This window comes from Ramularia collo-cygni (genome assembly GCF_900074925.1).
Source record: "Ramularia collo-cygni strain URUG2 genome assembly, contig: RCC_scaffold03, whole genome shotgun sequence".
NCBI classification, from domain to species: domain Eukaryota; kingdom Fungi; phylum Ascomycota; class Dothideomycetes; order Mycosphaerellales; family Mycosphaerellaceae; genus Ramularia; species Ramularia collo-cygni.
The window spans coordinates 700,699-723,109 of NW_019716257.1; the positions used below are offsets into that span (position 1 = coordinate 700,699).

A 22,411-nucleotide genomic window follows, 5' to 3' on the forward strand; every position below is an offset into this window, starting at 1 on the left:
GCGTGGAGTCGGCGGCGAGGTTGATATGTTGTGTGGTTGGTCGGGTAGGAAGCGTCGTCGGTATATCCAGACTACGAGATGGTCGACTGTTTGGATCGTCATGTCGTCATGCCTTGTCTAGGATAGCTCGATGATAGGAGAATGGAGTCTTCTCGTGCGGTACAAAGTCGATATGAGGTGCTGTCTTCTTGCGGTTATATGTGCTTCTGCGAGTGGAGTGAACTACTTCTGGTCAGTTGTGGAATACCCATTTACACGACGACCGTAAGAAGCCGCCACTGTCAACTTTCTTGCCCGTCCAAGGAGAGTACTGATCTGTACGAAATGAGCATCGGGGTGATTGCTTTTGCGAGCGAAGCCTGGGTGATACGGGGAAGAGATGTGCGCCAAACGCCACACTTGTATCTCTGCCATAGATTCACAGTCCTCGGTGCCGTATATGTACACGAACTTTGCATTCAAGAGCTACGCCCTCTCCCGCAAAGCTGCTGCAGCAAGCTCCTGACGCATCCTCATCCTCGCACTTCCATGTACCAATCTCCTTCATCCRTATAGTTCCTCGCCCCCATGCTCGTCTCCAGTCAATCTACTGGTCCAGCCTCGAAGGGAAAGTACCATTCTCCCGCTGGTCGTCCCATCTAGTCGTCCAGCCGATTGGGCAAAGCGATCGGTAAGCGAGGTAAAACTGCAGCGTGTTAATGCTCGTCCTCGCCTCACATCCACGTGCGTATTCGGAGCGAACGTACCTGGCGGCAAGGCTTGAAGTCCTCTCCCTTGGCCAGAATGCACTTGTGGTAGTCGACGTAGTTTTGCCAGCAGTGCTTGGTCTGGTTCTGGTTTGGAAAGCGGGCGTCAAAGCCTGTGGAGGGAGGTCAGTAGGAGTGCGGCATTGGCGGCGGTGGCGGCGGCACTGACCGGCCGTCACAAACTTGAACGGCATGGTTACGCGCTCCTCATCGTCGGACATGATTGCGGTGATTTGGCGGGTGTTTGGTTGTTTGGAAGAGTGGGTGTGGTGGTTGGCGCGGGAGGGGAAGCGGGCGTGGGTGCTATAAGTTATGGCGAGAGTGGTGATGAAGTCGTGGAAGGTCATCAGCTTCAGCCAATCACGTGCGTTCGGCTCTGAGACCTCGCCTTGTGCTGTTCCCTCACAACAGCACCGTCGACGACACCCTCCTCCATCTCTCCAACCCTCCATCCTACACCAGCTGTCGCCATGCAGTCCACCCGCTTTCTGGCCGCCAACATGCTGCGCGCTCAGTCCGCGCCAACCTCAATGCTCCGCTCCCGAGCTGTGCCTATGCTCCGCATGCAGCCGGCGAGGGGCTTCAAATCTACCCCCAAGCGAATGGTCGTTCCTGTACGAGCAATCCAATCCCCCAGACATTGAGCGTGCGGATGAGAAATTGCTAACATCTCTCACAGAARGAAGAGCAAGCCGGTGCGCCAATTCCCTTTCTGTTCACATGAGCACCACCTAACATCTATACAGCACACACCATTTCCCAGCGTCTGCGAACGCTCAAGAAGATCCCCCCAGAGTTGATCCCCCTTGGTGTTGTCCTGGCTGCCGCTATCTTCGCTGCCGTATACTCCATAGGCCGCAAGCTCACCACCGACAAGACTTTGCGCCTGTCGAGGCAAGGAAAGCAGGCCGATCACTAGGGCGATAAGGCTGACGGGAGTGATTGAGGGAGGAGACTGCGGCGGAAGATGTATTGTACAGGATCCAGAAGCATGAGATTGAAATACGATAGGTCTTTTTGAGAGGGTTGGAACATCTTTGGTTGCGAAGTGTGCTGTGAAGTACTTCAACCTGACCTGAACGTATCGCCCATGGGTATGTGAGGACATAGTACCTTGTGAGCATTTTCTATCGATTCCAGCACTTGCGCCCTGCCACGGTGTCTGCTGTTAGCTGCATCAAATCCGGATACCACGCAGAGAGCCACGTTGGCGTCGGGTGAACTGATCCTCAGGTTCACAACTCGCTACGCAGAATATGGTCACGCTCAGCACGGTCGATCTTGCAGCGCTTCGACGCCAGGAGACATTGGCCATAAAATCCATCCATTTTGGACCTAAAAGTTGAAATCCTCAAAGACAACCTCCTGTCCCGTGAGCCACTCACTAAGCTGCCTCCTCAGAGGAAGAGCTGTACACAGGTAAAATCTTGAAGCCTTCCGTCCCTCAACATCCTCTCTTTGCAATCGTCTCAAACTCACCCTTGCACCTCTCTCCTCGACGTTCTTGGCCATTTCTGTACGTCCTTTCTCGATGCCAGTGAGAAATACCTCAGTCACCTCTCCAAGTCCAGGATGCCTGTCCAAAACGTCCAGCACCAGTCCGACGTCCTGCTCTCGGATTGTCCACAGCAACTTCAGCCTCTGGAAATCCATTGAATACAGCGAAGGTAATATCGGCGTGATGCCAACACCCGCAGCCAAGAAACATATACTCTCCTTCTCGTCCCTCTGCTGCACCTCGAATTCCCCGCCAAACCCTTTGACACCAATCTCAAAGGGGACCCTATCATTGATCCGATGCTGAAACAACAAATTTGTCGCGACACCAACTTTTCGCACTGTGATCTCAAACTCATCGTCCTTTAAATCACGGACTGGGTTCGGAGGATCGCCTGGCAGGCTACTAACAGTGAACGTCCGCACGAAATCATCGTTCAGGCTCTGTGGATCGTAGTCGTTCATATGTTCGTATCCATTGTCGAGATGTCTAGAAAAGTCGAGAGTTACGTATTGCCCAGGCGTATAGATCGCCGTGTTCTCCAGACTGAAGCGGAATCTGGATATTGTTGGAGTAAGAACGGTTTGACTGACAAGTGTGGCTTGCTGCAACTTCTCGTCTCGGGGCTGCTTTGACAGCTTCTCAGAGGCGAGATAGCGGACAGTGGGGTCTGGAGACGAGGAGGTGATTAGTGGTGTCGATTGATCAGGGGTGAAGAGAAGTAATGGAGCGAGCAAATTTGGAGATGGATGCTCATGCTCGGCCTACCAAACATCGAAGATCGATGAACTCACTGTAAGGTGAACTTTCTCCGGGCTTTCCACGAAATGGCAATGCGTGGGTCACGAATCGCGCGGCAGTAGTTGTGAGCTTTACACATAGATTCGATCGCGGCAAGACAGCGGCGGCGTCTTGGCCAACTAGGATTTCCGTCTTTCCAGTCAGATACAGCATATCGCCGGTGTCAAAGTCGGGAACGCAGATTCCAGCCAGTGGATTGATCATTAGATTTCCCAGTGTTTGATACAGTCGATTGCCACTATACTCCGGCCAGTACACGACTGCTCCCCCCTCTTCGTTCGAATCGACTCTGAGGAAGCCTGGAGGGCCTCCTCGGTGATTTGTGTCCATGTCTGTGTCATGCTGCGCGCTCGAGACAAAGAAGAGATCTGCTTTGGCGAGGAGCTCCAGTGCCGGTGGGGGTAATCGCGGCGAGTCCGATATCAGTTCCGGGCTAGATACTGCAGGCTCAATGACCTTGCTGTTGAGGTATTTCGGGCAATTTCCAAGTGACTGTTCGATCTTCAACACAAGTTGGATTTCTGCAATGGACACGCTCTGCCCAGTGACTTCATCGTCTCTCATCCCAAGAACTCCTGCCATCATACGGCCTTGATCGGATGTCAGTAGGATGTCGCATCAGTCGGTCATGTTTGATGTTACAAACCATACATCTTGACTCTCTTTCGCGAAACCAAGTCGATCGTCAGGCCACTGACCATGGATCTGCTCCCCTCTTCTTTCACTGCTTGATTCGATGGATCCTGTCCTACGAGCTCCTCAACTACAGGATCGAATTTACCCGTAATTGGAGTTCTGATGCCGATAATCCCACCGCCAAGAGGTCGAGCCATTCCTCGCTCTCCTCCCCACAGTGTCGTCCAAGGTCGTCCTTGTTTGTCAACAGTTCCAATGGATATGAGCGGGGCGATCTGGAGATGATTGGAAAGCTGGCTGAATGAATGATCAGAAAAGACATCGAATTCCTACTGAACTATGCAGATGCTCACGGAGACAGCGCTGGGACTGTTGGGTTGTCCATTGTTGGGATTTCCATCGCTCGGGACATCTTCTCCTCCTGTTATGTTTTGGCGTCTCATCAGCTACAGTAATGCCTTCGGCCAATGGCGACTTCAAGCGACCTCACCCCTTCGTGCCATGGCATTTCTTGGAAAAACGCCATTATGATCTGGCTTGCTACCCTCGCGGCCTCGTTTTTCGGTTGGAGATATATAGTTTGATGTTGATTGGAAGTCACTGCTACCCGAGGGAGGATGAACAAGATCGCTCAGTAAGCAGAAGCCTAATTTCGCCTGCGTGACCGTGAATCACGACCACAAAGATAAGCTGCAGGATATCCTGAAAATATCGTCAAAATATAGACACGTGGTGATCAACTGAGAGGCACGAGCTTATACGGTGTTTTAATCGTCATGTTTTTATTTCATTTACTTCACCATTAAAGTTTCCGCCAAGAAGGCTAGTTACCATTGTATTGTGGGCGAGGCTAAACATCCAGTATTGCTGTGCCATGACATTTTCGTTTTTGAAGGCTTCGTCGATACTCTCGAGATGGCAGGTGCTGATGGCAATGGTGTAGCCACGGCCAGGGTGATTTCTGAACATACGTTCCGGTCTGATATAAGTAGACCCGTCACCAATCAATGGCTTGACTACGATGTCCAAGTGGGATACAACGACCGCAAGCTCCGATATTGCCTGTTCTCGCTCTTTCTCGCTCAATGCAGCTGCTGAGCTTCGGGGTTCCGGGAACACTGCTAGTCCTCTAGGCCCGATAACAGTGGCCTCGACCCTAAGCGTGTGGGTAAGATGCAGTGCCTAAGCCTCAAAATGCGCGAGAAGTTGAACCACTGTGTGCGCTCCAGCGCAAGGAAGTCGGAACTTGCAGGAGTTGAAGATGGTGAAAATAGCGTGTTCAGGGTCGGTAAGAGAGGTAGGAATGATGTCGCCTACGACTTGAGGTGCGCAGATGACACTCATCACGATTGAGAATTGATGACGGTCGTGCTAATTTATAATCAGTGTACGAGAAGGAGTGCGAGAAAAGAGTGCAAATTTCCCGAGACCAGCTTTGGAAATTTCCTTTTTGAAGATGGCACTTGGTTTTACGCCATTGGACGATCCACGACTGGACAGTAAGAAATATTGGTAGAGGAGATCTTGAATAATGGATGAAGGAGAATTCTAAATGATGTCTTCGTTATCTTCCATGGTCGTATCTTTGCTCGATTGTTCGATTGTTCATGAACAGCAATGACAGGTGGACGGGCAGCATCGTGTTGGTCGGTTTCCATGGAAGCTCGGTGGCCAGCCGAAGCGCCTTCCGCAGGTCTCCGGGATATTTTCCCGGTCAATCCGTGTCGTGCGTAATACGCGGTCGATCGTAAAGAGGCTGGGGTTGTCAGCCAACATAAGCTGTTTGGAAGGCGACAGCATAGGTAGGGTGGGGGATCTGTGGCATCTTGCAATGGTGGCGTTTTTGTGTCCTCATATCCGAGGTCTCGAAAGCTTTCATCAGCTACTGCGATAAAAGCGCTTCAGTCGACTCGAATTCTGGCCACTCCCTAACATCTCACGTCTTCCTAACATGATGCCGGCTCATCAAACGGTATCCCAAAGCACGCYCTTGCCACTGATTTGGCAAAGACTACCACGCTGGGACGCAAGCAGTACGACGGCCACGTGGACGACCACCAAGGTGAAAGACTGTTGCAAAGTGATGTCTGTAAGTCCCAGATCAAGCGCCGCCAGTCCCAGAAGAGGATACAGGACCCACTGTTTCGTAGCGTATGGGTTACACGGCAGCGACAGTGACAGCAACTTGGCAAAGAAGAGCGCGATCTTGCGTGCGATTTCTGCGCTGGGATGCGCCACAGCTCTTCTCATTCCGTGGATGATCGGGCGTTCCGGAGGCGGGGGCAGCATTAAGCGCGGATTTGGCAACGATGGCGGAGATTCCTTCGTGGCTGTCTCGTTTTCCCTCAGGCTTGCATTCGTAGCTGACTTCAACGGACTGAGTGCTCGACTTCGTTCGTGAGAATGATCGACCTGCCGATCGGCATTCACGTCGTTGCTGGATCTGTGCCTGACTGGTGAGCCAAGCCCTGGTCGTGCTGTGAAGGAAGGCTGCTGCTTGCGCGAGGAGACCTTCGCCGCCGGAGAATCAACACTGGAGACTCGAGGCCTGTAGTCGTCATATTCCTCAAACGACCATTCACCGTCGCCATGCGATACCCCACCTTTGATGCTCGCCAGAATTTCTTCGGTACTCGGTCTGTCTGACGGGTTTACTGAGAGTAGTCTCTTCAAGAACCTGTAAAGCTTCTCGGGTAGATCGGGCCTGGTGCGGGCTTCTTCGTTGAATCCAGTCCATTGAATGATCTCATACCGAAGTTGATCAAAGTCCTCGTTCTCTTCCGATTCATCGTCTACGTTGACGTATGGCAATCGACCAAAGCACATGAAGAAGACGACCATCCCAAGTGAGAAAATGTCACTTTTCGTTGTGAAGTTCCCAAGCGACCCGTCAGCTCCTCGCTGGAGTACCTCTGGCGCACAGTAGGAGATGGTGCCGGTAGCACCGGTAGAACCACGGAGGGCTCCGGCAGCTTGCACTTCACCAAAGTCAGAAATCAACACCCTGGTTCGTCCTCCATCCCGCTGCAACAGACAGTTGCTCGGCTTAAGATCCCGGTGTATGTAACCTTTCGTGTGCAGGTGATGCAAGCCAGATGTGATGTCACGAAAGTATGAGAATATCTCTTCAAAGGACAGTCGACTGCGGCCTCTCAGATCTACGGGTGGAGTGGCATCACCCTTTGACCTTCGACGCACTTTCTCTTTGAGCTTCTCGGTAGCAGACTGGCTCTGTCTGGGACCCAAAACGTGTCGGTGTAGGTCACCACCATTACAGTAGTCCTGCAGAATCCAGAGACATGGTATGCTGGGCCCGAACTTGGAAGGCTGATGATCCTCTAACCAGGTCCCTAGGCCCATTGTTAGCATTTTCAGACAAGGTGTGAAGAGGGATCCTGTCAATCATACAATGATACGCCACAAGATGCTTGTGCGGAATGTTTTGCAGCAGTCTGACCTCAATAATGACTTTTTCGAAGTATTGCTTGCTGTTTCCCACCGGAATCCTCTTACATGCAAAGGAGCCCAAGGAAACGCCATCGATGACATGCTCAACCAGCAGCACAACACCGTTGCCACCCCGACCGAGCTCGCGTTCTTCTCTGAAGAACTGTTGAAAGTAGCCAGGCGAAAAGGCAGACGCACTAATTCCCTGTCCAGTGGACGATGCTGGCTCGCTACCCACAAACTCTGCTCCAGTTGGCGGGCCCGTCGAACCGCTAACGTCTCTGGATCTCCCTGATCTCAGCGCCGGGTGGAAACGTCTGCTTGGCGTGGACTCCCCAGATACTGATGGCGAAGGTCTCTGACTGGCCGCGAGCATTGAGAAGTAATCCGGGTCCACGAAAGGCCGATCGGGACCGTACCTATGGCTGGTGCGCTCATCCTCATCCGGGGCATCTCTGTCGCGAAGTGGTCTTTGGCAGTACGGACAGTCCGCTAGCTCGACAAATTGTTCGGATACATCGCGAACAGATAGCAGTCTCGAGTCTGAATCGTATACCACTACAGAGCTGCCTCGTCGCCTGGTTCGCTGGTCAGCGTGGAGTCTTTGCTAGGTGGAGCACTGACATACAGGACAACCTCGCGGTGGGAATCATGAGCGTAAGGAATTAGCGACATCTGTCTCGCATATTGTGGCGGTAGGTCGGCCATGCGTCCGAGTAAATCCGCATGCTCAGGGTTGGGGTGTCGAAGTTGAAGAAAGGAAATGTGTTGATGACAGTGCACGCGTCGCAAGGAAATGTATGCATCAGCAAGGCGCCAAGCCAGCTGCCTCTTTTCTGCAACCGTTGAATAACATTACAGACAACAATTGCAACTCGTGTGAGCTATCGGATTCCTGTGCTTGCTTGTGTTTGGGTCAAGCGACACAACAGTAGGCGTCACTTCGCAAAGGAACAATAGCGGAGAAGAGGCGAGGTCGGCGCATCTCGGCTCCATCTCGGCTCTCCAAGGCTTCTCCTTCCTTGCTTCCCTCGTCCCTTCCTTGGGGGGTACTTCAGCATTATCGTTTACCGCCCCGTGCATCAATCTTCACATGTGTCCAAGCGACAGAAGCTGCCCACATCCACGGCCGCACGACCGTAGATGCAACTGATACGGCTACCGTGCATTATACGCGTAGTCACTGCATTAGCTACCCAAGCACTGCTCATACCGTGGCATTCCTCTTACCTTGTCCTAATAGCCAATCGAAGACTCCGATGGAACAATCAAGAAACAAGGTGCAAATGCTGCTGACTAGTATTTCACACGCTGAAACAAAACTACCTACCTGCTCGTTCGCGAACATTCTGCAGAGCCCGGGCATTACGGGCAGCTTGCGAAACAACGCGATGGTCGCATGAAGCTGTCACAACGAGAGCCCCTCGCCTCAACCTTCACTCAAGCCCTCACAATTTCGGAATGGGAGGTGAGCTGCACTGTATCCCGAAATACATCTGACACTATGCGGATATGTGTGTCTCCTTTGGCTGCGAGATCAAGGTTGATGCAGCTCCGACCATCCGGTCTCTATTGCAAGAGATATAGGACCATCAAACCACGGCTTATGAGGAAGCAATCACTGCTGCTACGTCACCTAAGCGCGAGAACAGTTCGACCGCCAGGCTATGGTCCCGACCATATAGACGCACCGAATGCGATCTGGGCCAGATTATGGGGAATCCCCGCAAGCCCCGCTAGAGACTCTGCTCTTGGCTGCATGTATGTGCGGGGTGAGGCTTGAGCGCGCAAAGGCAATCATTGAAGATCGTCAAGTACCGACTCGGGAGGAGTTATAAGAGGCGGGGCGTCTAGAACCCGCAGTGAAGGGTAGAGCGAGACGCTTGCTACCTTACACAATCAACAAATTTCCGTTATTTCAGCCGTGATCATACGCTTGAGACGGTCTATTGAAATTCCAGAAGCAATGACAGCTTTGAAAGAATCCAATTGTGAGCACCTCTGGAGAGAGTACAATATGGAGTATACTCTTGCTAGAGCGCATTAGCTACACGTAGGTAACGAGTGGTATGACCGATGTTTGCATCAAGAACAATATCGACCATGATCGATTTGAAGCTGTGAGCTACATTCACTGCTTACGTGGGCGCCCCTAGAGAGAAAGTGCACTCCCAGACGCTATCTCACCGCGTTCGCACTCCTTCTCAATGGGAATGCGAGTATCAAACCTCCTCAAGCCTTCGGCAGGTCGAGATCCACAACAAAAGGTGCGTTGCTCGGGCTATATTGTAAGTTCATGATGGCAGCATTGACCATGAGAGTCTCCTCTCCACGCTTCAAACCATTGCCCGAATCGTTTGACGCGTCCACAAAGACGGCGTGGTGCTCGCGAGCGCTCTCGAGGTGTGGAATGACAGTAGCGACACTTTTACCTTCATCAACGACACCTGCTTTCCACGCACCTTTTCTCCACGCATCGGTGGAGGTTGAGCTGGCAGCTACGTCGTTGGCGTGAGGGGACCAGACCACTCTCTCTGCTCCTGCGGGCTCGTTAGTTCTGATGAAAAGGCGTTTCGCTCTGAGCACCTACCCCATCCTTCATGAATATGTCCAAAGCAATGGAGCAATGGTCGACTCTTCATAGTAGCAAGAAGAAGGTGAGGGCATCCAGCAGCTTGGCCACGATCAGTCGTGTCCATGCGAGCATATGGCGGTCCATGAGTGATCAACACATCGATTGGACCTTCCGCAGAGGTAAAGGCGGGAACGGGACAAGATGCGATGTTGGTAGCATCAGACAGTGAATCTGCTGGTAAGTTGAATCGATCTTCCATCTTCTTATAAGGAAATCCCCAGTCACAGAACTGCTGATTGTTGGCGATGCATGCCAAGAATCACATGTGCAAACTTACTTCTGGTGTGTAGGGAGACGCATAGAGTTTGACGAACGCTCCGTTGTCCAAGCGGATGTGATGGACACCTTCATCGAGAAAGGTAATACCTTCCAGCTTAGCACGCCCAGACGGAGCGGTCCAAAGGTCTCTTGCCTGCTTTACTTGATGATCTRCCTCGACCTTGGTTTGATTCTTCTTGTGGCCGAGGACATAGTCTATGTCAAGCGAGAGATCGTGGTTGCCTGCAATAACAAGCTTGACGGGAGCATTAATCTCCTTCAACATGTCGAGCGTATGGTGATACTGTCCCATCGTTCCTTCATGCGTTAAGTCACCGCAGTGGATGAGTAAATCGCACTCGGGCAAGGGGGATGAGAACGGCGAAGCAGCATCGTGTCCTTCTCCCGACAACGAAGCGCAATGCGTGTCTGATACGATGAGCACTCTYGTCTTGACTGTGGCTGTCATAATGGAAAATGCGGGCCGACCGAGAACTATCACGGTGACGATGGTTCGATGTTCGTAGTCGCCGTCGTAGGTTGATGTTCCAGGGTAGTCCAGGAGCCATTTCCAGCTTTCGGCTTTCGGCATCCGCGCATTCGGCATCCGCGGATTCCGTACCGCCACGCCTTTCATGTGAGCAACGTGCTTATTAACCGCGCAACACCGCGATACTTTATTGCCTTGTTTCTGCTCACCTTGCTCCCGTGATGATGATATAGCCATGACCTCCCGAAGCTGAAATCAGCCAGTCTCCCACCCGGTATCTAATATGCCTTCATCTTCGTCGTCGATGCTGCGAAGGCAGTACAACCTTCGCCACTCCACCCTCCGCGAACTCATCCTCACCCACGGCCTCGATCTGCTGCGAAACCTTCTTCTCGCCCTGTTTGTCCTCCGTCTGGTACGAAAGACCTTTGTGCAGCTGCAAGGATACGGACTCTGGGGATCCATTACACAATTCTCCGCCGACGTCTATCGTCGTTCATATGCTTTGTTCCTCCAGCTGCCTCCGGTTCAGAGCAAAGTGAGAGCCGACGTGACCAAGGCAATCACCGAACTCGAATCCAAACTCGTGCCCTCAGGCCCAGGACACACGGCTTTCACTGCACTTCCCGTGAAGGGATGGACACCCGATCAAGTTCGCGCCGAGCTGGAGAAGCTGGGTGATATGGAACACGTACGTTGGGAGGATGGGAGAGTCAGCGGTGCCGTCTACCACGGTGGCAGTGACCTTGGCGACCTACAGAGCGAGGCCTTCAAGCGCTTCGGCGTGAGCAACCCCATCCATCCTGATGTCTTTCCTGGGGTGCGCAAGATGGAGAGCGAGATCGTGGCAATGACATTGAGCCTGTTCAATGCTCCCGAGACAGGCGCTGGAGTTACGACCTCTGGTGGATCAGAGTCCATTCTCATGGCTGTTCTCTCCGCACGTCAAAAGGCATACACAGAACGCGGCGTGACTGAGCCTGAGATGATTCTACCAAACACCGCTCATACCGCTTTCCGCAAAGCAGGAGAATACTTCAAGATCAAGATGCATCTTGTGGCCTGTCCTGAACCCAGCTATCGCGTTCACATTCCCCACGTCAAACGTCTCATCAACTCCAACACGATTCTTATCGTCGGCAGTGCTCCCAACTTCCCTCACGGCATCGTGGACGACATTCCCGCTCTTTCACGCCTTGCAATCAAGTATAGACTGCCGCTGCATGTCGATTGCTGTCTCGGTTCCTACGTTATCGCATTCCTCTCAAAGGCCGGTTTTCCATCACCCGACTTTGACTTCCGAGTTCCTGGAGTTACCTCAATCAGCGTGGATACCCACAAATACGGTTTCGCTCCAAAAGGCAACAGCGTCGTCCTGTATCGCACCCCCGAGCTGCGGAGATATCAATACTACATTTCAGAAACTTGGCCTGGTGGTGTATATGGATCTCCCAACATGGCCGGCTCCAGACCTGGTGCATTGATCGCAGGTTGCTGGGCAAGTCTCATGCGCATGGGCGAAGATGGTTATCTAGACACCTGTCTGAAAATCGTCAGCACCGCGAAGCAGATCGAAGAGGCAATTCGAACATCAGACAAACTTCGAAACAGTATCACAGTTGTTGGAAAGCCCATGGTTTCTGTGGTCGCGTTCCGGGCAGCTGCGAATTCAAAAACACCTGAACTAGCAGTGGACATCTACGATATCGCTGATGCGATGTCTGCGAAAGGCTGGCATCTGAATGCGTTGCAGGATCCTCCAGCTATCCACATCGCCGTAACACTGCCCATCGTGAGTGCAGTGGACGCCTTGCTCAAGGATTTGGAGGATGTGGTCGAGGCTTGCAAGGGTCAGGCGAAGGATGGAAAGGGCAGCTCTGCGGCGCTGTATGGTGTTGCAGGCAGCATACCTGACAAGAGCATTGTAAGAGATCTGGCGGTTGGGTTTTTGGATACCCTGTACAAGACTGCGTAGCGATGTTTGTTTTACGAAATGATGAACGTTGACTGACTGCACTTTGGCCATATCACGCCCTGCTTTTCATTACGCCCGTACCTTATGCTCAGATTACGATCACACAACGAAGAGAATTGAGAAATAGCTCTGGAATGAATCATTGTACCTTATCGTAGGTAGCTAGCTATTCGCGGTTTGCTCTAAGGAACAGACATGCGTGTCAATTGCTTTGCTTCCTGCTCTTTGTGCACCTCAACGAGAACTCCTGTCCACGAGATCCGGTTGGCTGTGAAGCCCTCCAGATGCTTCTCGGTGCATGACTACGGTAATACTCTCCTCTTCTCTTCTTGTCCAGCATGCGTCCACGCTTAAGCATGAGCGTCCGGAAGACTGTTCAGCTCCTTCAAAGCCTGCTGCAACTTGTCCTGCTCCACGAGCAGAGCAACGCGCTCCCTCTCACGGGCGGGATCCTCTGCCAGAAGCTCGGCGCAGTACGCCGCATCTCCAGCACGCAGCTCGTCAAGGAGTCTGCTGTGCAAGCGCACCTCGTATTCGTGGAACAGACCGTACTCGAGCTCACGGAYAATAGTGTCGCATAGCTGCATGGAGGCAACGTCATAGTATGCCAGTRGTGTAGCGAGCTGCTCTACTTCGCGATGGTAGACGTCGGGGCCTGTTCAATGTCAGTAATCACTCAGCCTTCGAACACCTAGATTCGCTGCTTACCGAGATTCTCCAAAGCCCAAGCAGCATCCTTCGATCTCTTCTCAATATCCGCCTCGGTGACCTTGAAGCCTTGTCCCTCAAGGTCCTCGAAGTGCTCCTGCACGCGAAGCTTCAAGCGACGAGCCTGCAGTTCAGCCTGGTGTTGTATCTTCTTGTGCTCCAGTGGCTCCGCGGCTTGAGAGATGGTTCTGTACGTCTCTCTAGCGAGGATACGGGTGATGGTTGCCATCTCCTCCGTGAAGATTTCGTTGAACAGAGCGTGAACGATTTTGGAGGCCTGCTTGAAGAGCAATGTAGCATGACGGGCCGCAAGAGCCTTGTTAAGGCTGTCTGTGAGCATGCGCTCAAAGGCGTCTTTAACAGTCTTCACGACTTTGTTAAGGACCACCTTCCACCCACCGAGGGTTTCGAGATTGAGCTTCCCAATAACGATGTTGGAAATTCCGCCAGGCAGATCTGCACCTGGGGCAGAGTCGAAGCTGCGCTTAACTTCATCTAGCTTGAACTGAAACCGGGTAGAAGCAGGTCTGACAGCTGTGGTGTTGCTACCGGGCACCTTCCGGCGACGATCGTTGGTGCTAGAGCCTGGTGTCGACAATGGAGTTGGAGTTCGACCGGGCGCGACGCTGGTGCGGTTATTGGGCTTGGCCTTGATCTTCTTGGTAGGAGACTCCTCATCTGAAGAATCCACAGGGATGCTCTGCTTCACGTAGCCCGGCGTCGACAGCTCAACAGTCGGCCGACATTCAGTCAGTCTCTTCGGCATATCCATGTTAACTTGACGGCATGTCTTGCGAAAATCGGACACTCCGTCGGCATTGAGCTCTGACAGGATGGAAGACTTGAGTGCATCGATTGCTTGGATGATGGCAAAAGTGGGAGCCGCATCCTGAGCAGGGAACATGGCCAGATCCTGATCAACCTCAGAGATTCTGTCTTTAACCCGAGCTACGATTCCAGGAAGCTCGTGCAGGATATGGGTAGTCAGGATTTGTGAGAGCGCTGCTTGCAGGTTTGACGTGCCAAACCGGCCCTGGTATGCAGCCAAATCTTCTTCGGCCCACGGACCAGCAGCGAAAAATTCGCTCTCAGCTCTGCGGGCTTGCTCGTGTGTGATGCCCTGGGTGAGTTGTTTTTGTGAAAGCTGTTTCGTGACATACCATCCGTGATTCATGCGAAATTCGCTTCCACGCATGATTTTGTTGATTCCAGCAATCTTTTCTGGGTTGTCGTCTACGAGATCAGGCTTGGTGAGCACGCCTATAGCACGATCTCCACGGGCTTTGCCATGAGCAATTCTGCACTCATTCAGGTAGCGCACAGCGGTCGAAGTTTCGATGTCCTGGTTGGCGGCGCATGCCAGCAGCACTGTGGCATTTTCATCTCTGATGTAGCTCTTCAAGAGAGTCTCCACGAACTTGACCAAGTACTGGTCATTCTCATCGCCCATGGAGTTGATAGCGCCTGGAAGGTCATAGAAGGAAAGCTCCGGTAGATTCGGACTAGCGATTTCCAAGCAAACGATGTTTGGGGAGAAATCCACCTGATTCTTGGTCCTGTGTCTGGAATCGACTGAAGTGTTCATGAAGTTGCTGTAGTCCTGCCCTGGGTTGAGAACAGCTAGCTGAGCGCGACGGAGCGCTTGGTCGAGGTGCTCCTTCTGGTAGATCACTGCAAACTGCGCTGTAGAGCTGTCCTTCTGCTTTTGCCACTGGTCATACTGCTCACCATCACGAGCAGCTTGCACAGAGGGTACAAAGGCGAATTTCGTCAAGATCGAGATTTTACAAGCCCAGCCAGAAGAGCCAGTAATGGAGCTTGTAGTCGTCAAATGGAAAGGGCACCTGGTGCAAGTACCTTCACTGCGCGGCATTTTGATGTCGCAAAGTGCCTCGATGACAGAAGACTTGCCAGCAGATTGATCACCAATTAGGATGATCTTAGGAAGTGATGGCAAGGTAGTATCGATGTTGAAAGCCGACAGCTTCTGAATGATCTGGATGAGGCTGCGGCTTCTCTGTCCCAGCTTCTCCATCGCATCGGAAGCTGGCTCGGGATCTTCCAACATCTCCACGTCGCCGTCTGCTGGGGTGGTGGTGCCATTTGAGGCGTGGCTGGTATCTGCAGGTGTGGGAGGTGCGTTCGCAGCAGCCTGACTGAGCACGCTTGAGGCGCGATATGGCTGAGCAAAATTGTCAGGAATGTTTACGGCGATTTCTAGCGATGGGGTAGTCACCATTGRGCCCTCCACAATGGTAGCGACACTACTGTCGCGGCGCGACTGACGTGTCGGCCGTTGCTGGGTTGGCTCGATGGATGCGGTCGTTTTGGCGGTGTGGCGATTCGGTTCGCGCTTGACGACGGCCATTTCGTCACGCGTTGGATGCGTTGGATGAAATGAGGCGAGCGACACAAAGCGCAATGAAGAGGGATGTGTTTGGAAAGTGACCGAAGCAGAAGTGAAGTTGGTGGTGGAACAGGAAGTGCTGGCGACGGAGATTGACGTCAGCGTGGACAAAGTGGCAGTGCATTTGGTGTGAATGGAGGGCGCTCTACTAACCGGGGACTTCTGCGAGAGTGGTGGTCGAGGGCTAAGAAGGTGCGAACGGACAAACAAGACTGATGGCCAAGGTGTAGGGACAGGCTCATTGGCCACGAAAGGAAGACGACAGAAGACGTGAGGGAAGCATAGAGAAGTTCCCGGTAGGATTGAGAAGCTTTTTATAGACAGAGGTCATAACGCCGTGGACAGACTACAACGTGAACGAATGTGAAATCTCCCAACTTACAGGCCAAGCTCTTCTTGAGGAAGGGTGTAGAAGAGACAGAAATCGACGCCAAGGAAGCAATAGCACATACGGGAGAGCAGCAAAGTGACCAAGCATGTTGTGCCACTCCGTCTTTTGCGGACTGAAAAGAGGGGTAGACAGCGATGAGGCCGTTGGGGGAAAGTCTGAAATCGACGTTGATAGCTGTTAAGACGATGCCCTCACGTCGCTGCACGCTGAAGCAGGGTGGCATATGAGGCAACACCAGCGGAGAAGAGTTGCGAGCGACGTGAAGACGCGTGAAGTGGTCGTCGCCGGCAAAATCGAATCTCACCCGTGCAAGGGCTCCCCCAGCAGCCGCAGGTCTCCAGCGTATCAGCAGTAGGACTGGCTGAAGGAGGTAAGGATGGAGTTTTAGAGATGAGAGAGTTGCCGGATGGACGGAGAGACAACGATCGAACAACTCCAGGAGTTCAAGTGCTCTCAATAGGACCCAGAAGAACATGATTGAATGAACGTCGATGAAGTTGTCGCAACAATAACAGCGAATGACACGGAGCCGGAAGATAGGCGATAGATCCGCCTGATGTGTATTGTGCCGATAGTGTATGCTGGCTTTGCGGAATGGACAACGATAACCCTGTCATTCTCGAAGCCGGGTAGGCATCCCACTGCATATGGATATCTGTCAAAGGGAGAAAGCCGGGCAGTGGGGAGAGAGCTGAGGAGAAAGCTGATGTCGATCGGTCTCGGGCCAAGCCGTGTGCGACTGTTGACATCGCCAATGTTTTGTTGACATCGCCGAAACCCAATCTATTCTAACGTTACGCGACTGTTGCTGCTGCCGATACCAGAGGACATATCAACTCGAGCCAGTTCTTATGGATTAAAGAACCACAGTAGAATATCAGCAAGCAGAAACACGCCGGCAGTCTAGACGACGCGTTTCGCGTTGCAATGCCACCCTCGARCAACCACGACCTCACCATCAACAGCAGCCGTCCAAGCTCGCCGGACGAAAACAACGCTTTCACAACCGGGATGAGCTTCCTACACTCGACGCCGCAGCGAGGCCCGGCCAACTACGACCAGTTCAACGGATACGCCGAGCCATCCATGCATAACAGTGACCAAGAGCAGGAATATTCATCATCAATTGAGATGGGACGCGGCATCAACCGAGGCGTGCGGGACGACTTTGCAGACGACCGATCGTCGAATGCTCCGCTCAGCTTTGGCAATGACAATAGCATGTACGATGTTGTTGACACCCCGCCGTCACGCCCACGGACCAGCCAGCGCAAGTCCGATGGCTCTCTGCGCAAGGATGCCGCCGTTCGTCGAGCTACCGAGTCTGTCAAAGCGAATGAGGTTCATAAGAGAAGCAAAAATGGCGCAAAGGCACGCGCTGCGTCCGACGGGGTCAGACTCCAGCAAGAAACAGCATCGCCGCAGCAGACTGTGACCATGAACGCCTTTAACGTGCGAGGTTCTCGCTTCACAGGCTCGCGACAAGTATCTGCGCATGCCGCGTCCCTGCCTACGCGCTTCACGTCCTACGGAGGTCTAGAGTTCAGCAATCAAACCGCGACAGCTATCTCTGCTACATACAACACCAGCCAGACGAACCAATCGTTCATGCTACCCGACCTCTCCAACATCAATGAGCTGGTCCTGGGTGCGCGCAAAGATGGCACTCCTGTGGCCAAGCGCACGTCGCGCTCGCGTTTCACATCCGCATCTTACAACCCGCATTCTCTTTCCCACATACCCGTGGACGGCGTTGCTGTCCCGAACGACGAAAAGGCCATTTATGCTTCTCTGCAGATGTTGAAGGGTAGGCTCACTCAGCTCGAAATGGAGAATGGTGAGGCTCAGAAGCGTGCAGAACAGTTTGAGGCTGAGAACATCAACCTGCGAAGTCAAGTCAATGTCGGCACGACTCGACCGGACAGTGGAGTTGGCTCCGACGATGACACTATTGGGCCGGGACAGTCGAAGCTTCAGGCTTCAGTACAAGCCCTGCAGAACCACATCAGCCGATACGAACGCAAGATCAGCGCGTCAGAGGCTGCCGTCAACCGGATTACCAAGGAGCGCGACTCTTTGATCACTCAGATTGGYCAGGCCTATTTAAAGCACGAGGAGCTGGTTGAGGAGAATGAAGTTTTCCGTGAGACTCAAGCACAGCTCGTGACTGAAAATGAAGACTTACGGCAGGACGTTAAAGAATTGAGGGAGAACCATGCGAGCGTCCTCGAACAGCTCGAACGGATGAAGAACATGCATTCGAACGAGAGAGGAAGTCTGCACAAAAAGACTTCAACCAGCAAAGTCAAAGGTTCAAAGAAGACAGACGGCGAGGAGGCGGACGACATCGCGGGTGGGCCGTGGCACTTCACTGAAAATCTAACGACTGGTGAGACCAGCATTCGCAGCCGGAAAGAGGGACGTACTGTCTCCACCGAATCGCGAACAACGCGTCGCAAGACTGACGAAGGCGTTTCGGCGCGAGATATGGCCGCCAGGATCGAAGGTGAAATTCAAAGGCTCAGGGAGGAAGCGCGCTCCCGTGACATACGACCAACTGGAAAGCCATCGCAACGTTCTGGGAATGCTAGATCTAGGTCGAGATCGCAACGTCGCCGCAGCACCAACGATACTGATCACACTACCTCCAGGGTCTCAAGAAGAGTCTTTTCGGCCCCTGCAGATACCATCACCAGCGATGTCGACATGACAGCGAGTGGAGAGGAGACCACTCAAACTCGTTGGAAACGTGGCAAAGAGCGTGCTGCCGAAGAAGCCCAGATAGAACAAGACATCACAGTGCTAAGCGAGCTGGACTTCGACCTCGCTGCTAATCTGCGTAAGAAGCTGGAAGAGGAGCGGCGGTCGAAACGCTCCCAGCGAGGTCAGACCCAGGCTATCGAGCTTGACCACACTGGCCGTTCGGCGATACGTAAATCGCTGCCCCGCAAATCATCCATGAAAGACGTTACCGCCGGTGCAGACGAAGGCACTGGTCGCTTCAGCATTGGAGGAAAGACCATTGAAGAGATTATCAAAACCGCAAAGACGGTGCGCGTACAGTCACCRCATTCTTCTGATGCCACCTTTCCACCCCAGCCGCCAGAGTTCACGGAGATAGAAGACGCTTCCATGCTGAGCAACACCAGTCGCCGACGACGACGGAGCAGCACAGAGGGTATGACATCGGCCTTCATCATCCCGGACATCACAATAGAGGGAGCTCAAGGAATGGATCTTGGAAAAGTCTGCATAACGCACAACGCTGCAGGTTGCACTGTCTGCTCATCCTCCAGCACAAAATTCGAGATCCCAAAGCCCATTCCCGTCTCAGACCGTGAGCTCGAAGATGTGACAAACGCTACCATCCGGCCCTCTCAGCCGCCAGCTGAGGCTCTCGCCACGGTAATCAAGAACCTGGAAGATGAGATCACGCATCTGAAGATGCAGAAGGAAGTCCAAAATCAGGCTTACAACCAGCACGATCCGGCATTGTCTAGGCACAGAAGACTGGCCGTCAAAGCGGAGCTTGGTCGACTGATCGCTCTCATCGAGAAACGCAGTGACCAAGTCTACGCACTCTATGATGTCCTTGAGGGTCAAAAGCAGCAAGAGATGAATGAGAGCCAGGAGATTGACGAGAGCATTGAAGTTGGGAGGAAAGCGCCTGCTGACCTGGCCGATGAAGATGAATTCAGTGGGGTCGAGAGCGACGAGTTGCCCTGGGAGGGTTTGAGCGAGGTGGAAAGTGATGATTAGGAGTATGGAAAGATGATGAAAACGCCCCCTTGTGAGACTTGAAAAATTATGAAGCGTGGTATCCTTGGCGAGGAGTTGATGGATTGCGGGATCTGTTCAGGATTAGTCTGTTGGAAATGGCGAGCGTGCTGTCTTTGATCTTGCGATATGTTAGAGGTTTGAGTCTCCGGATGATAGCTGTCTTGACTCCTAGCTTCGGCAGGTTGAGTTGACGGCTTTCTACGCCAGATTGTACTCCCACTATAATTGTATCTTTACATCGATTCTGCCGTTCCTATGATGTCAATGCGAAACGCCACTACCAAGTAGCGGCCTGTACGTGCTCTTTGTAGGAGGGTTGTGAAAGTTCACTAGGGACATTTGCTWGTTCTCTCAACATTTCATTCATATTGATAAATCTAGTCAACATGCGCCTTCTCGTGCTCTTCTCCATTATATGCATGCTCACCGCTTGAACGCTTCAGTCTATTATCAAATCATCATCACTTCCGTATTCATGTCGTTGGGGCCGGCTTGCTCGCTGGCCGGCGCTTGATGCTAAACAGGCTTTTGAGCTTGTGCAGCCTCGATTCGCGTTCCTTGTCCTGTCGAGCGATTTCTTCCCGCGACAACTTGGTTGKAGAGTCCGGGGTTGTCTCTTCAACCGTCTCGTCCTGTATCGTGTCCGAAACAACAGAGTTGGGCTCATCAGACCACCTGCGGTGATCACGGACACTCGTAGATACCACCCGATGCAGGATCTGAGAGGCGTTCATGCCACTGAGACTACCTGTAGCCTGCTGACTTTCCGAGCTTCGCCAGGGGCAGTGATCGCGATGCATCTCCATAAGATCGATGGTTCCCGAATCTTCATCGTCAGTCTCAACACTGCTGTGTCCAGACTTGTAATCTGGCTGGTACATCCAGAGTCCAATACGTTGGAAGCACGCATCACAATGCAGAAGTTGAGTGCCGGCGTCGATAGAGCCTCGCCATCCATGCATAGCAATGTCGAAAGCTTTCGAGTCTATGCTTTGGTCAGGATCGAGTATGTCTCGAGGGAGGCCCTTCWGAAGCTTCTCGGTCGACGGGTCCGAGGGTTTCGTCTTCAGGTGCTGTATCGAGCTGCTGATTTCTCGCAGGGAACTACAGCGCTTTCGAAGTTCCGGTTGCCACACTGCTGGCCGTACAACTTGCAATCGATAAATATCATCTTTGCACCCTGCCTTGTGCCACATGCACGCTGGAGCATGACCATCCACAATCTCTGAGCGATATCGTTCTGACAGTGCCTCCTCGAGCGCAGCAGCTTCACTTTCGTCATCGTAACCTTCATCGTCATCCTGTTCCACATGCACCCTTTTGGTCGTATCAAGGCTGACAACCACTCTGCGCCCACATCCACCTTTGCAGGCCACGGTGTTTAGGTCAACGCAGACCCATCCTCGTTTGGCCCATTCCACTTCATTGATCGCATCCGGCTTGGGATGCCATCGGCTCACGCTACTGAAGGTCTTGAGTCGAGCAAGGAAGCTCTCCTGCGACCAGGGGGCGAAGTTGGAGAGTGGCCGAGTGTCTTTCGATTGGGTGGGACGTGGCAGCGATATGACCGAGCCACGCTGATCAGGAGCCGAGAGTGAGGTGGAGGATGTACTCTGTCGTAGTCGTTTTCGTGCGCGATCCCGGGCCTCGTCGAATGCCGCAGCAACAGCAGACGAACGCTTGTTGGCGTTGCTGCTGATCGCTGTTGAAGGAGTGTCCACGACAGACTGCTTTGATGATGACTGTGGCTTATTGAGGGCGTCGAGTGCTTGGTAGAACCGCCTCTTCGTGGTTGCAATGGCTTCTGGCATTGCGTTTGTTTCGGCACAGAACAGGTGGTGTTGTTGCTCCACAAACACGAGCTGTCAATGGTCCGTCTCGAGGTGACGCGAATTCGGATTTCGGCTCGACTTGCTCGTTTCTAGGGTTAGGGTTGGGGTAGTCAGCAATGGCCTCGATGCTTCCAGTACACCTGAAAGAAGCACCGCAGGCAGAAGAGATATGGTAATCATCGGCTAATTGTAGTTTCGTCGCTCCGAAGCTGCATACCGACACCGCTCAATGGATCCCTTGGGTTGTGTTCGTAAAGCAAGTGCTTTGTTTTGGCTTTCGAAAATTGCCAAGGTGAGTACATGTACGGCATGGTTCGTCCGACTGCAATGAAGAACCACCCAACAAAGCGGGAATGTACATTTGCCTACAAGAGAATGGTGGTATGGATTACAACTCAACAACCCTATAGTGTTCAGCCAAGGGGGGTTGCTACTGTACCAGGAGGAATGCGTGAGGCGATATCAGGAAAGGCAAGGCAGCTGGAGTGATCGACGAGGCTTGTCGCCGAACCAGGTAGACGGTGCAGCTAAGGTATTCTTTATCCGTGCGTTCTCCACGCGAACCTCCAACGTGCAATCCATCATGTCTGTACGCTGGACGATATACATTTCAAACCTCAAAGCGACTGCACCCAGCGGTGAGCATGAGGCCAGTCTTGCTTCAGGCCGCTCATCATTGCATCTGGAATGACACCTTGAGAGAGTCGGGATGATGGGAATCACGAGAGACGCCAACCCCAGTCCATGCTTACCTTATGCCCATGTGGCCACAGCACGAGATCCCTGCCCGCGACACATGGCGAGCGT

At 52.8% G+C, this 22,411-nt stretch overlaps 9 protein-coding genes; 3 read left to right on the top strand and 6 right to left on the bottom strand.

Annotated features, from left to right (window-relative positions):
* Nucleotides 1-586: 586 nt before the first annotated feature.
* RCC_02626 (probable COX12-cytochrome-c oxidase, subunit VIB) lies at nt 587-967 on the bottom strand (the record flags this gene model as incomplete). XM_023767917.1 has 3 exons in its annotated part: nt 587-685; nt 747-859; nt 916-967. 3 exons carry the CDS (start codon nt 965-967, stop codon nt 587-589), a joined length of 264 nt encoding a protein of 87 aa, XP_023623685.1.
* A 249-nt stretch (nt 968-1,216) lies between these two features.
* Nucleotides 1,217-1,665, top strand: RCC_02627 (uncharacterized protein; the record flags this gene model as incomplete). XM_023767918.1 has 3 exons in its annotated part: nt 1,217-1,360; nt 1,426-1,441; nt 1,493-1,665. The coding sequence occupies 3 exons, from the start codon at nt 1,217-1,219 to the stop codon at nt 1,663-1,665; spliced, it is 333 nt and encodes a 110-aa protein (XP_023623686.1).
* A 416-nt stretch (nt 1,666-2,081) lies between these two features.
* Nucleotides 2,082-4,207, bottom strand: RCC_02628 (related to oxidoreductase, FAD-binding; the record flags this gene model as incomplete). XM_023767919.1 has 5 exons in its annotated part: nt 2,082-2,914; nt 3,039-3,635; nt 3,692-3,978; nt 4,035-4,102; nt 4,172-4,207. 5 exons carry the CDS (start codon nt 4,205-4,207, stop codon nt 2,082-2,084), a joined length of 1,821 nt encoding a protein of 606 aa, XP_023623687.1.
* Nucleotides 4,208-5,646: 1,439 nt separating this feature from the next.
* RCC_02629 (related to protein kinase) lies at nt 5,647-7,836 on the bottom strand (the record flags this gene model as incomplete). XM_023767920.1 has 3 exons in its annotated part: nt 5,647-7,031; nt 7,090-7,706; nt 7,757-7,836. 3 exons carry the CDS (start codon nt 7,834-7,836, stop codon nt 5,647-5,649), a joined length of 2,082 nt encoding a protein of 693 aa, XP_023623688.1.
* A 1,524-nt stretch (nt 7,837-9,360) lies between these two features.
* RCC_02630 (related to metallophosphoesterase domain-containing protein 2) lies at nt 9,361-10,490 on the bottom strand (the record flags this gene model as incomplete). XM_023767921.1 has 3 exons in its annotated part: nt 9,361-9,668; nt 9,719-9,992; nt 10,041-10,490. The coding sequence occupies 3 exons, from the start codon at nt 10,488-10,490 to the stop codon at nt 9,361-9,363; spliced, it is 1,032 nt and encodes a 343-aa protein (XP_023623689.1).
* Nucleotides 10,491-10,794: 304 nt separating this feature from the next.
* RCC_02631 (probable glutamate decarboxylase/sphingosine phosphate lyase) lies at nt 10,795-12,486 on the top strand (the record flags this gene model as incomplete). The annotated part of the gene is made up of 1 exon (XM_023767922.1): nt 10,795-12,486. The coding sequence occupies one exon, from the start codon at nt 10,795-10,797 to the stop codon at nt 12,484-12,486; it is 1,692 nt and encodes a 563-aa protein (XP_023623690.1).
* Nucleotides 12,487-12,836: 350 nt separating this feature from the next.
* RCC_02632 (uncharacterized protein) lies at nt 12,837-15,843 on the bottom strand (the record flags this gene model as incomplete). XM_023767923.1 has 3 exons in its annotated part: nt 12,837-13,141; nt 13,195-15,680; nt 15,755-15,843. 3 exons carry the CDS (start codon nt 15,841-15,843, stop codon nt 12,837-12,839), a joined length of 2,880 nt encoding a protein of 959 aa, XP_023623691.1.
* A 1,076-nt stretch (nt 15,844-16,919) lies between these two features.
* On the top strand, nt 16,920-19,751 carry RCC_02633 (uncharacterized protein; the record flags this gene model as incomplete). Its single annotated transcript, XM_023767924.1, has 1 exon — nt 16,920-19,751. One exon carries the CDS (start codon nt 16,920-16,922, stop codon nt 19,749-19,751), a length of 2,832 nt encoding a protein of 943 aa, XP_023623692.1.
* A 494-nt stretch (nt 19,752-20,245) lies between these two features.
* On the bottom strand, nt 20,246-21,583 carry RCC_02634 (uncharacterized protein; the record flags this gene model as incomplete). Its single annotated transcript, XM_023767925.1, has 1 exon — nt 20,246-21,583. The coding sequence occupies one exon, from the start codon at nt 21,581-21,583 to the stop codon at nt 20,246-20,248; it is 1,338 nt and encodes a 445-aa protein (XP_023623693.1).
* Nucleotides 21,584-22,411: the final 828 nt, after the last annotated feature.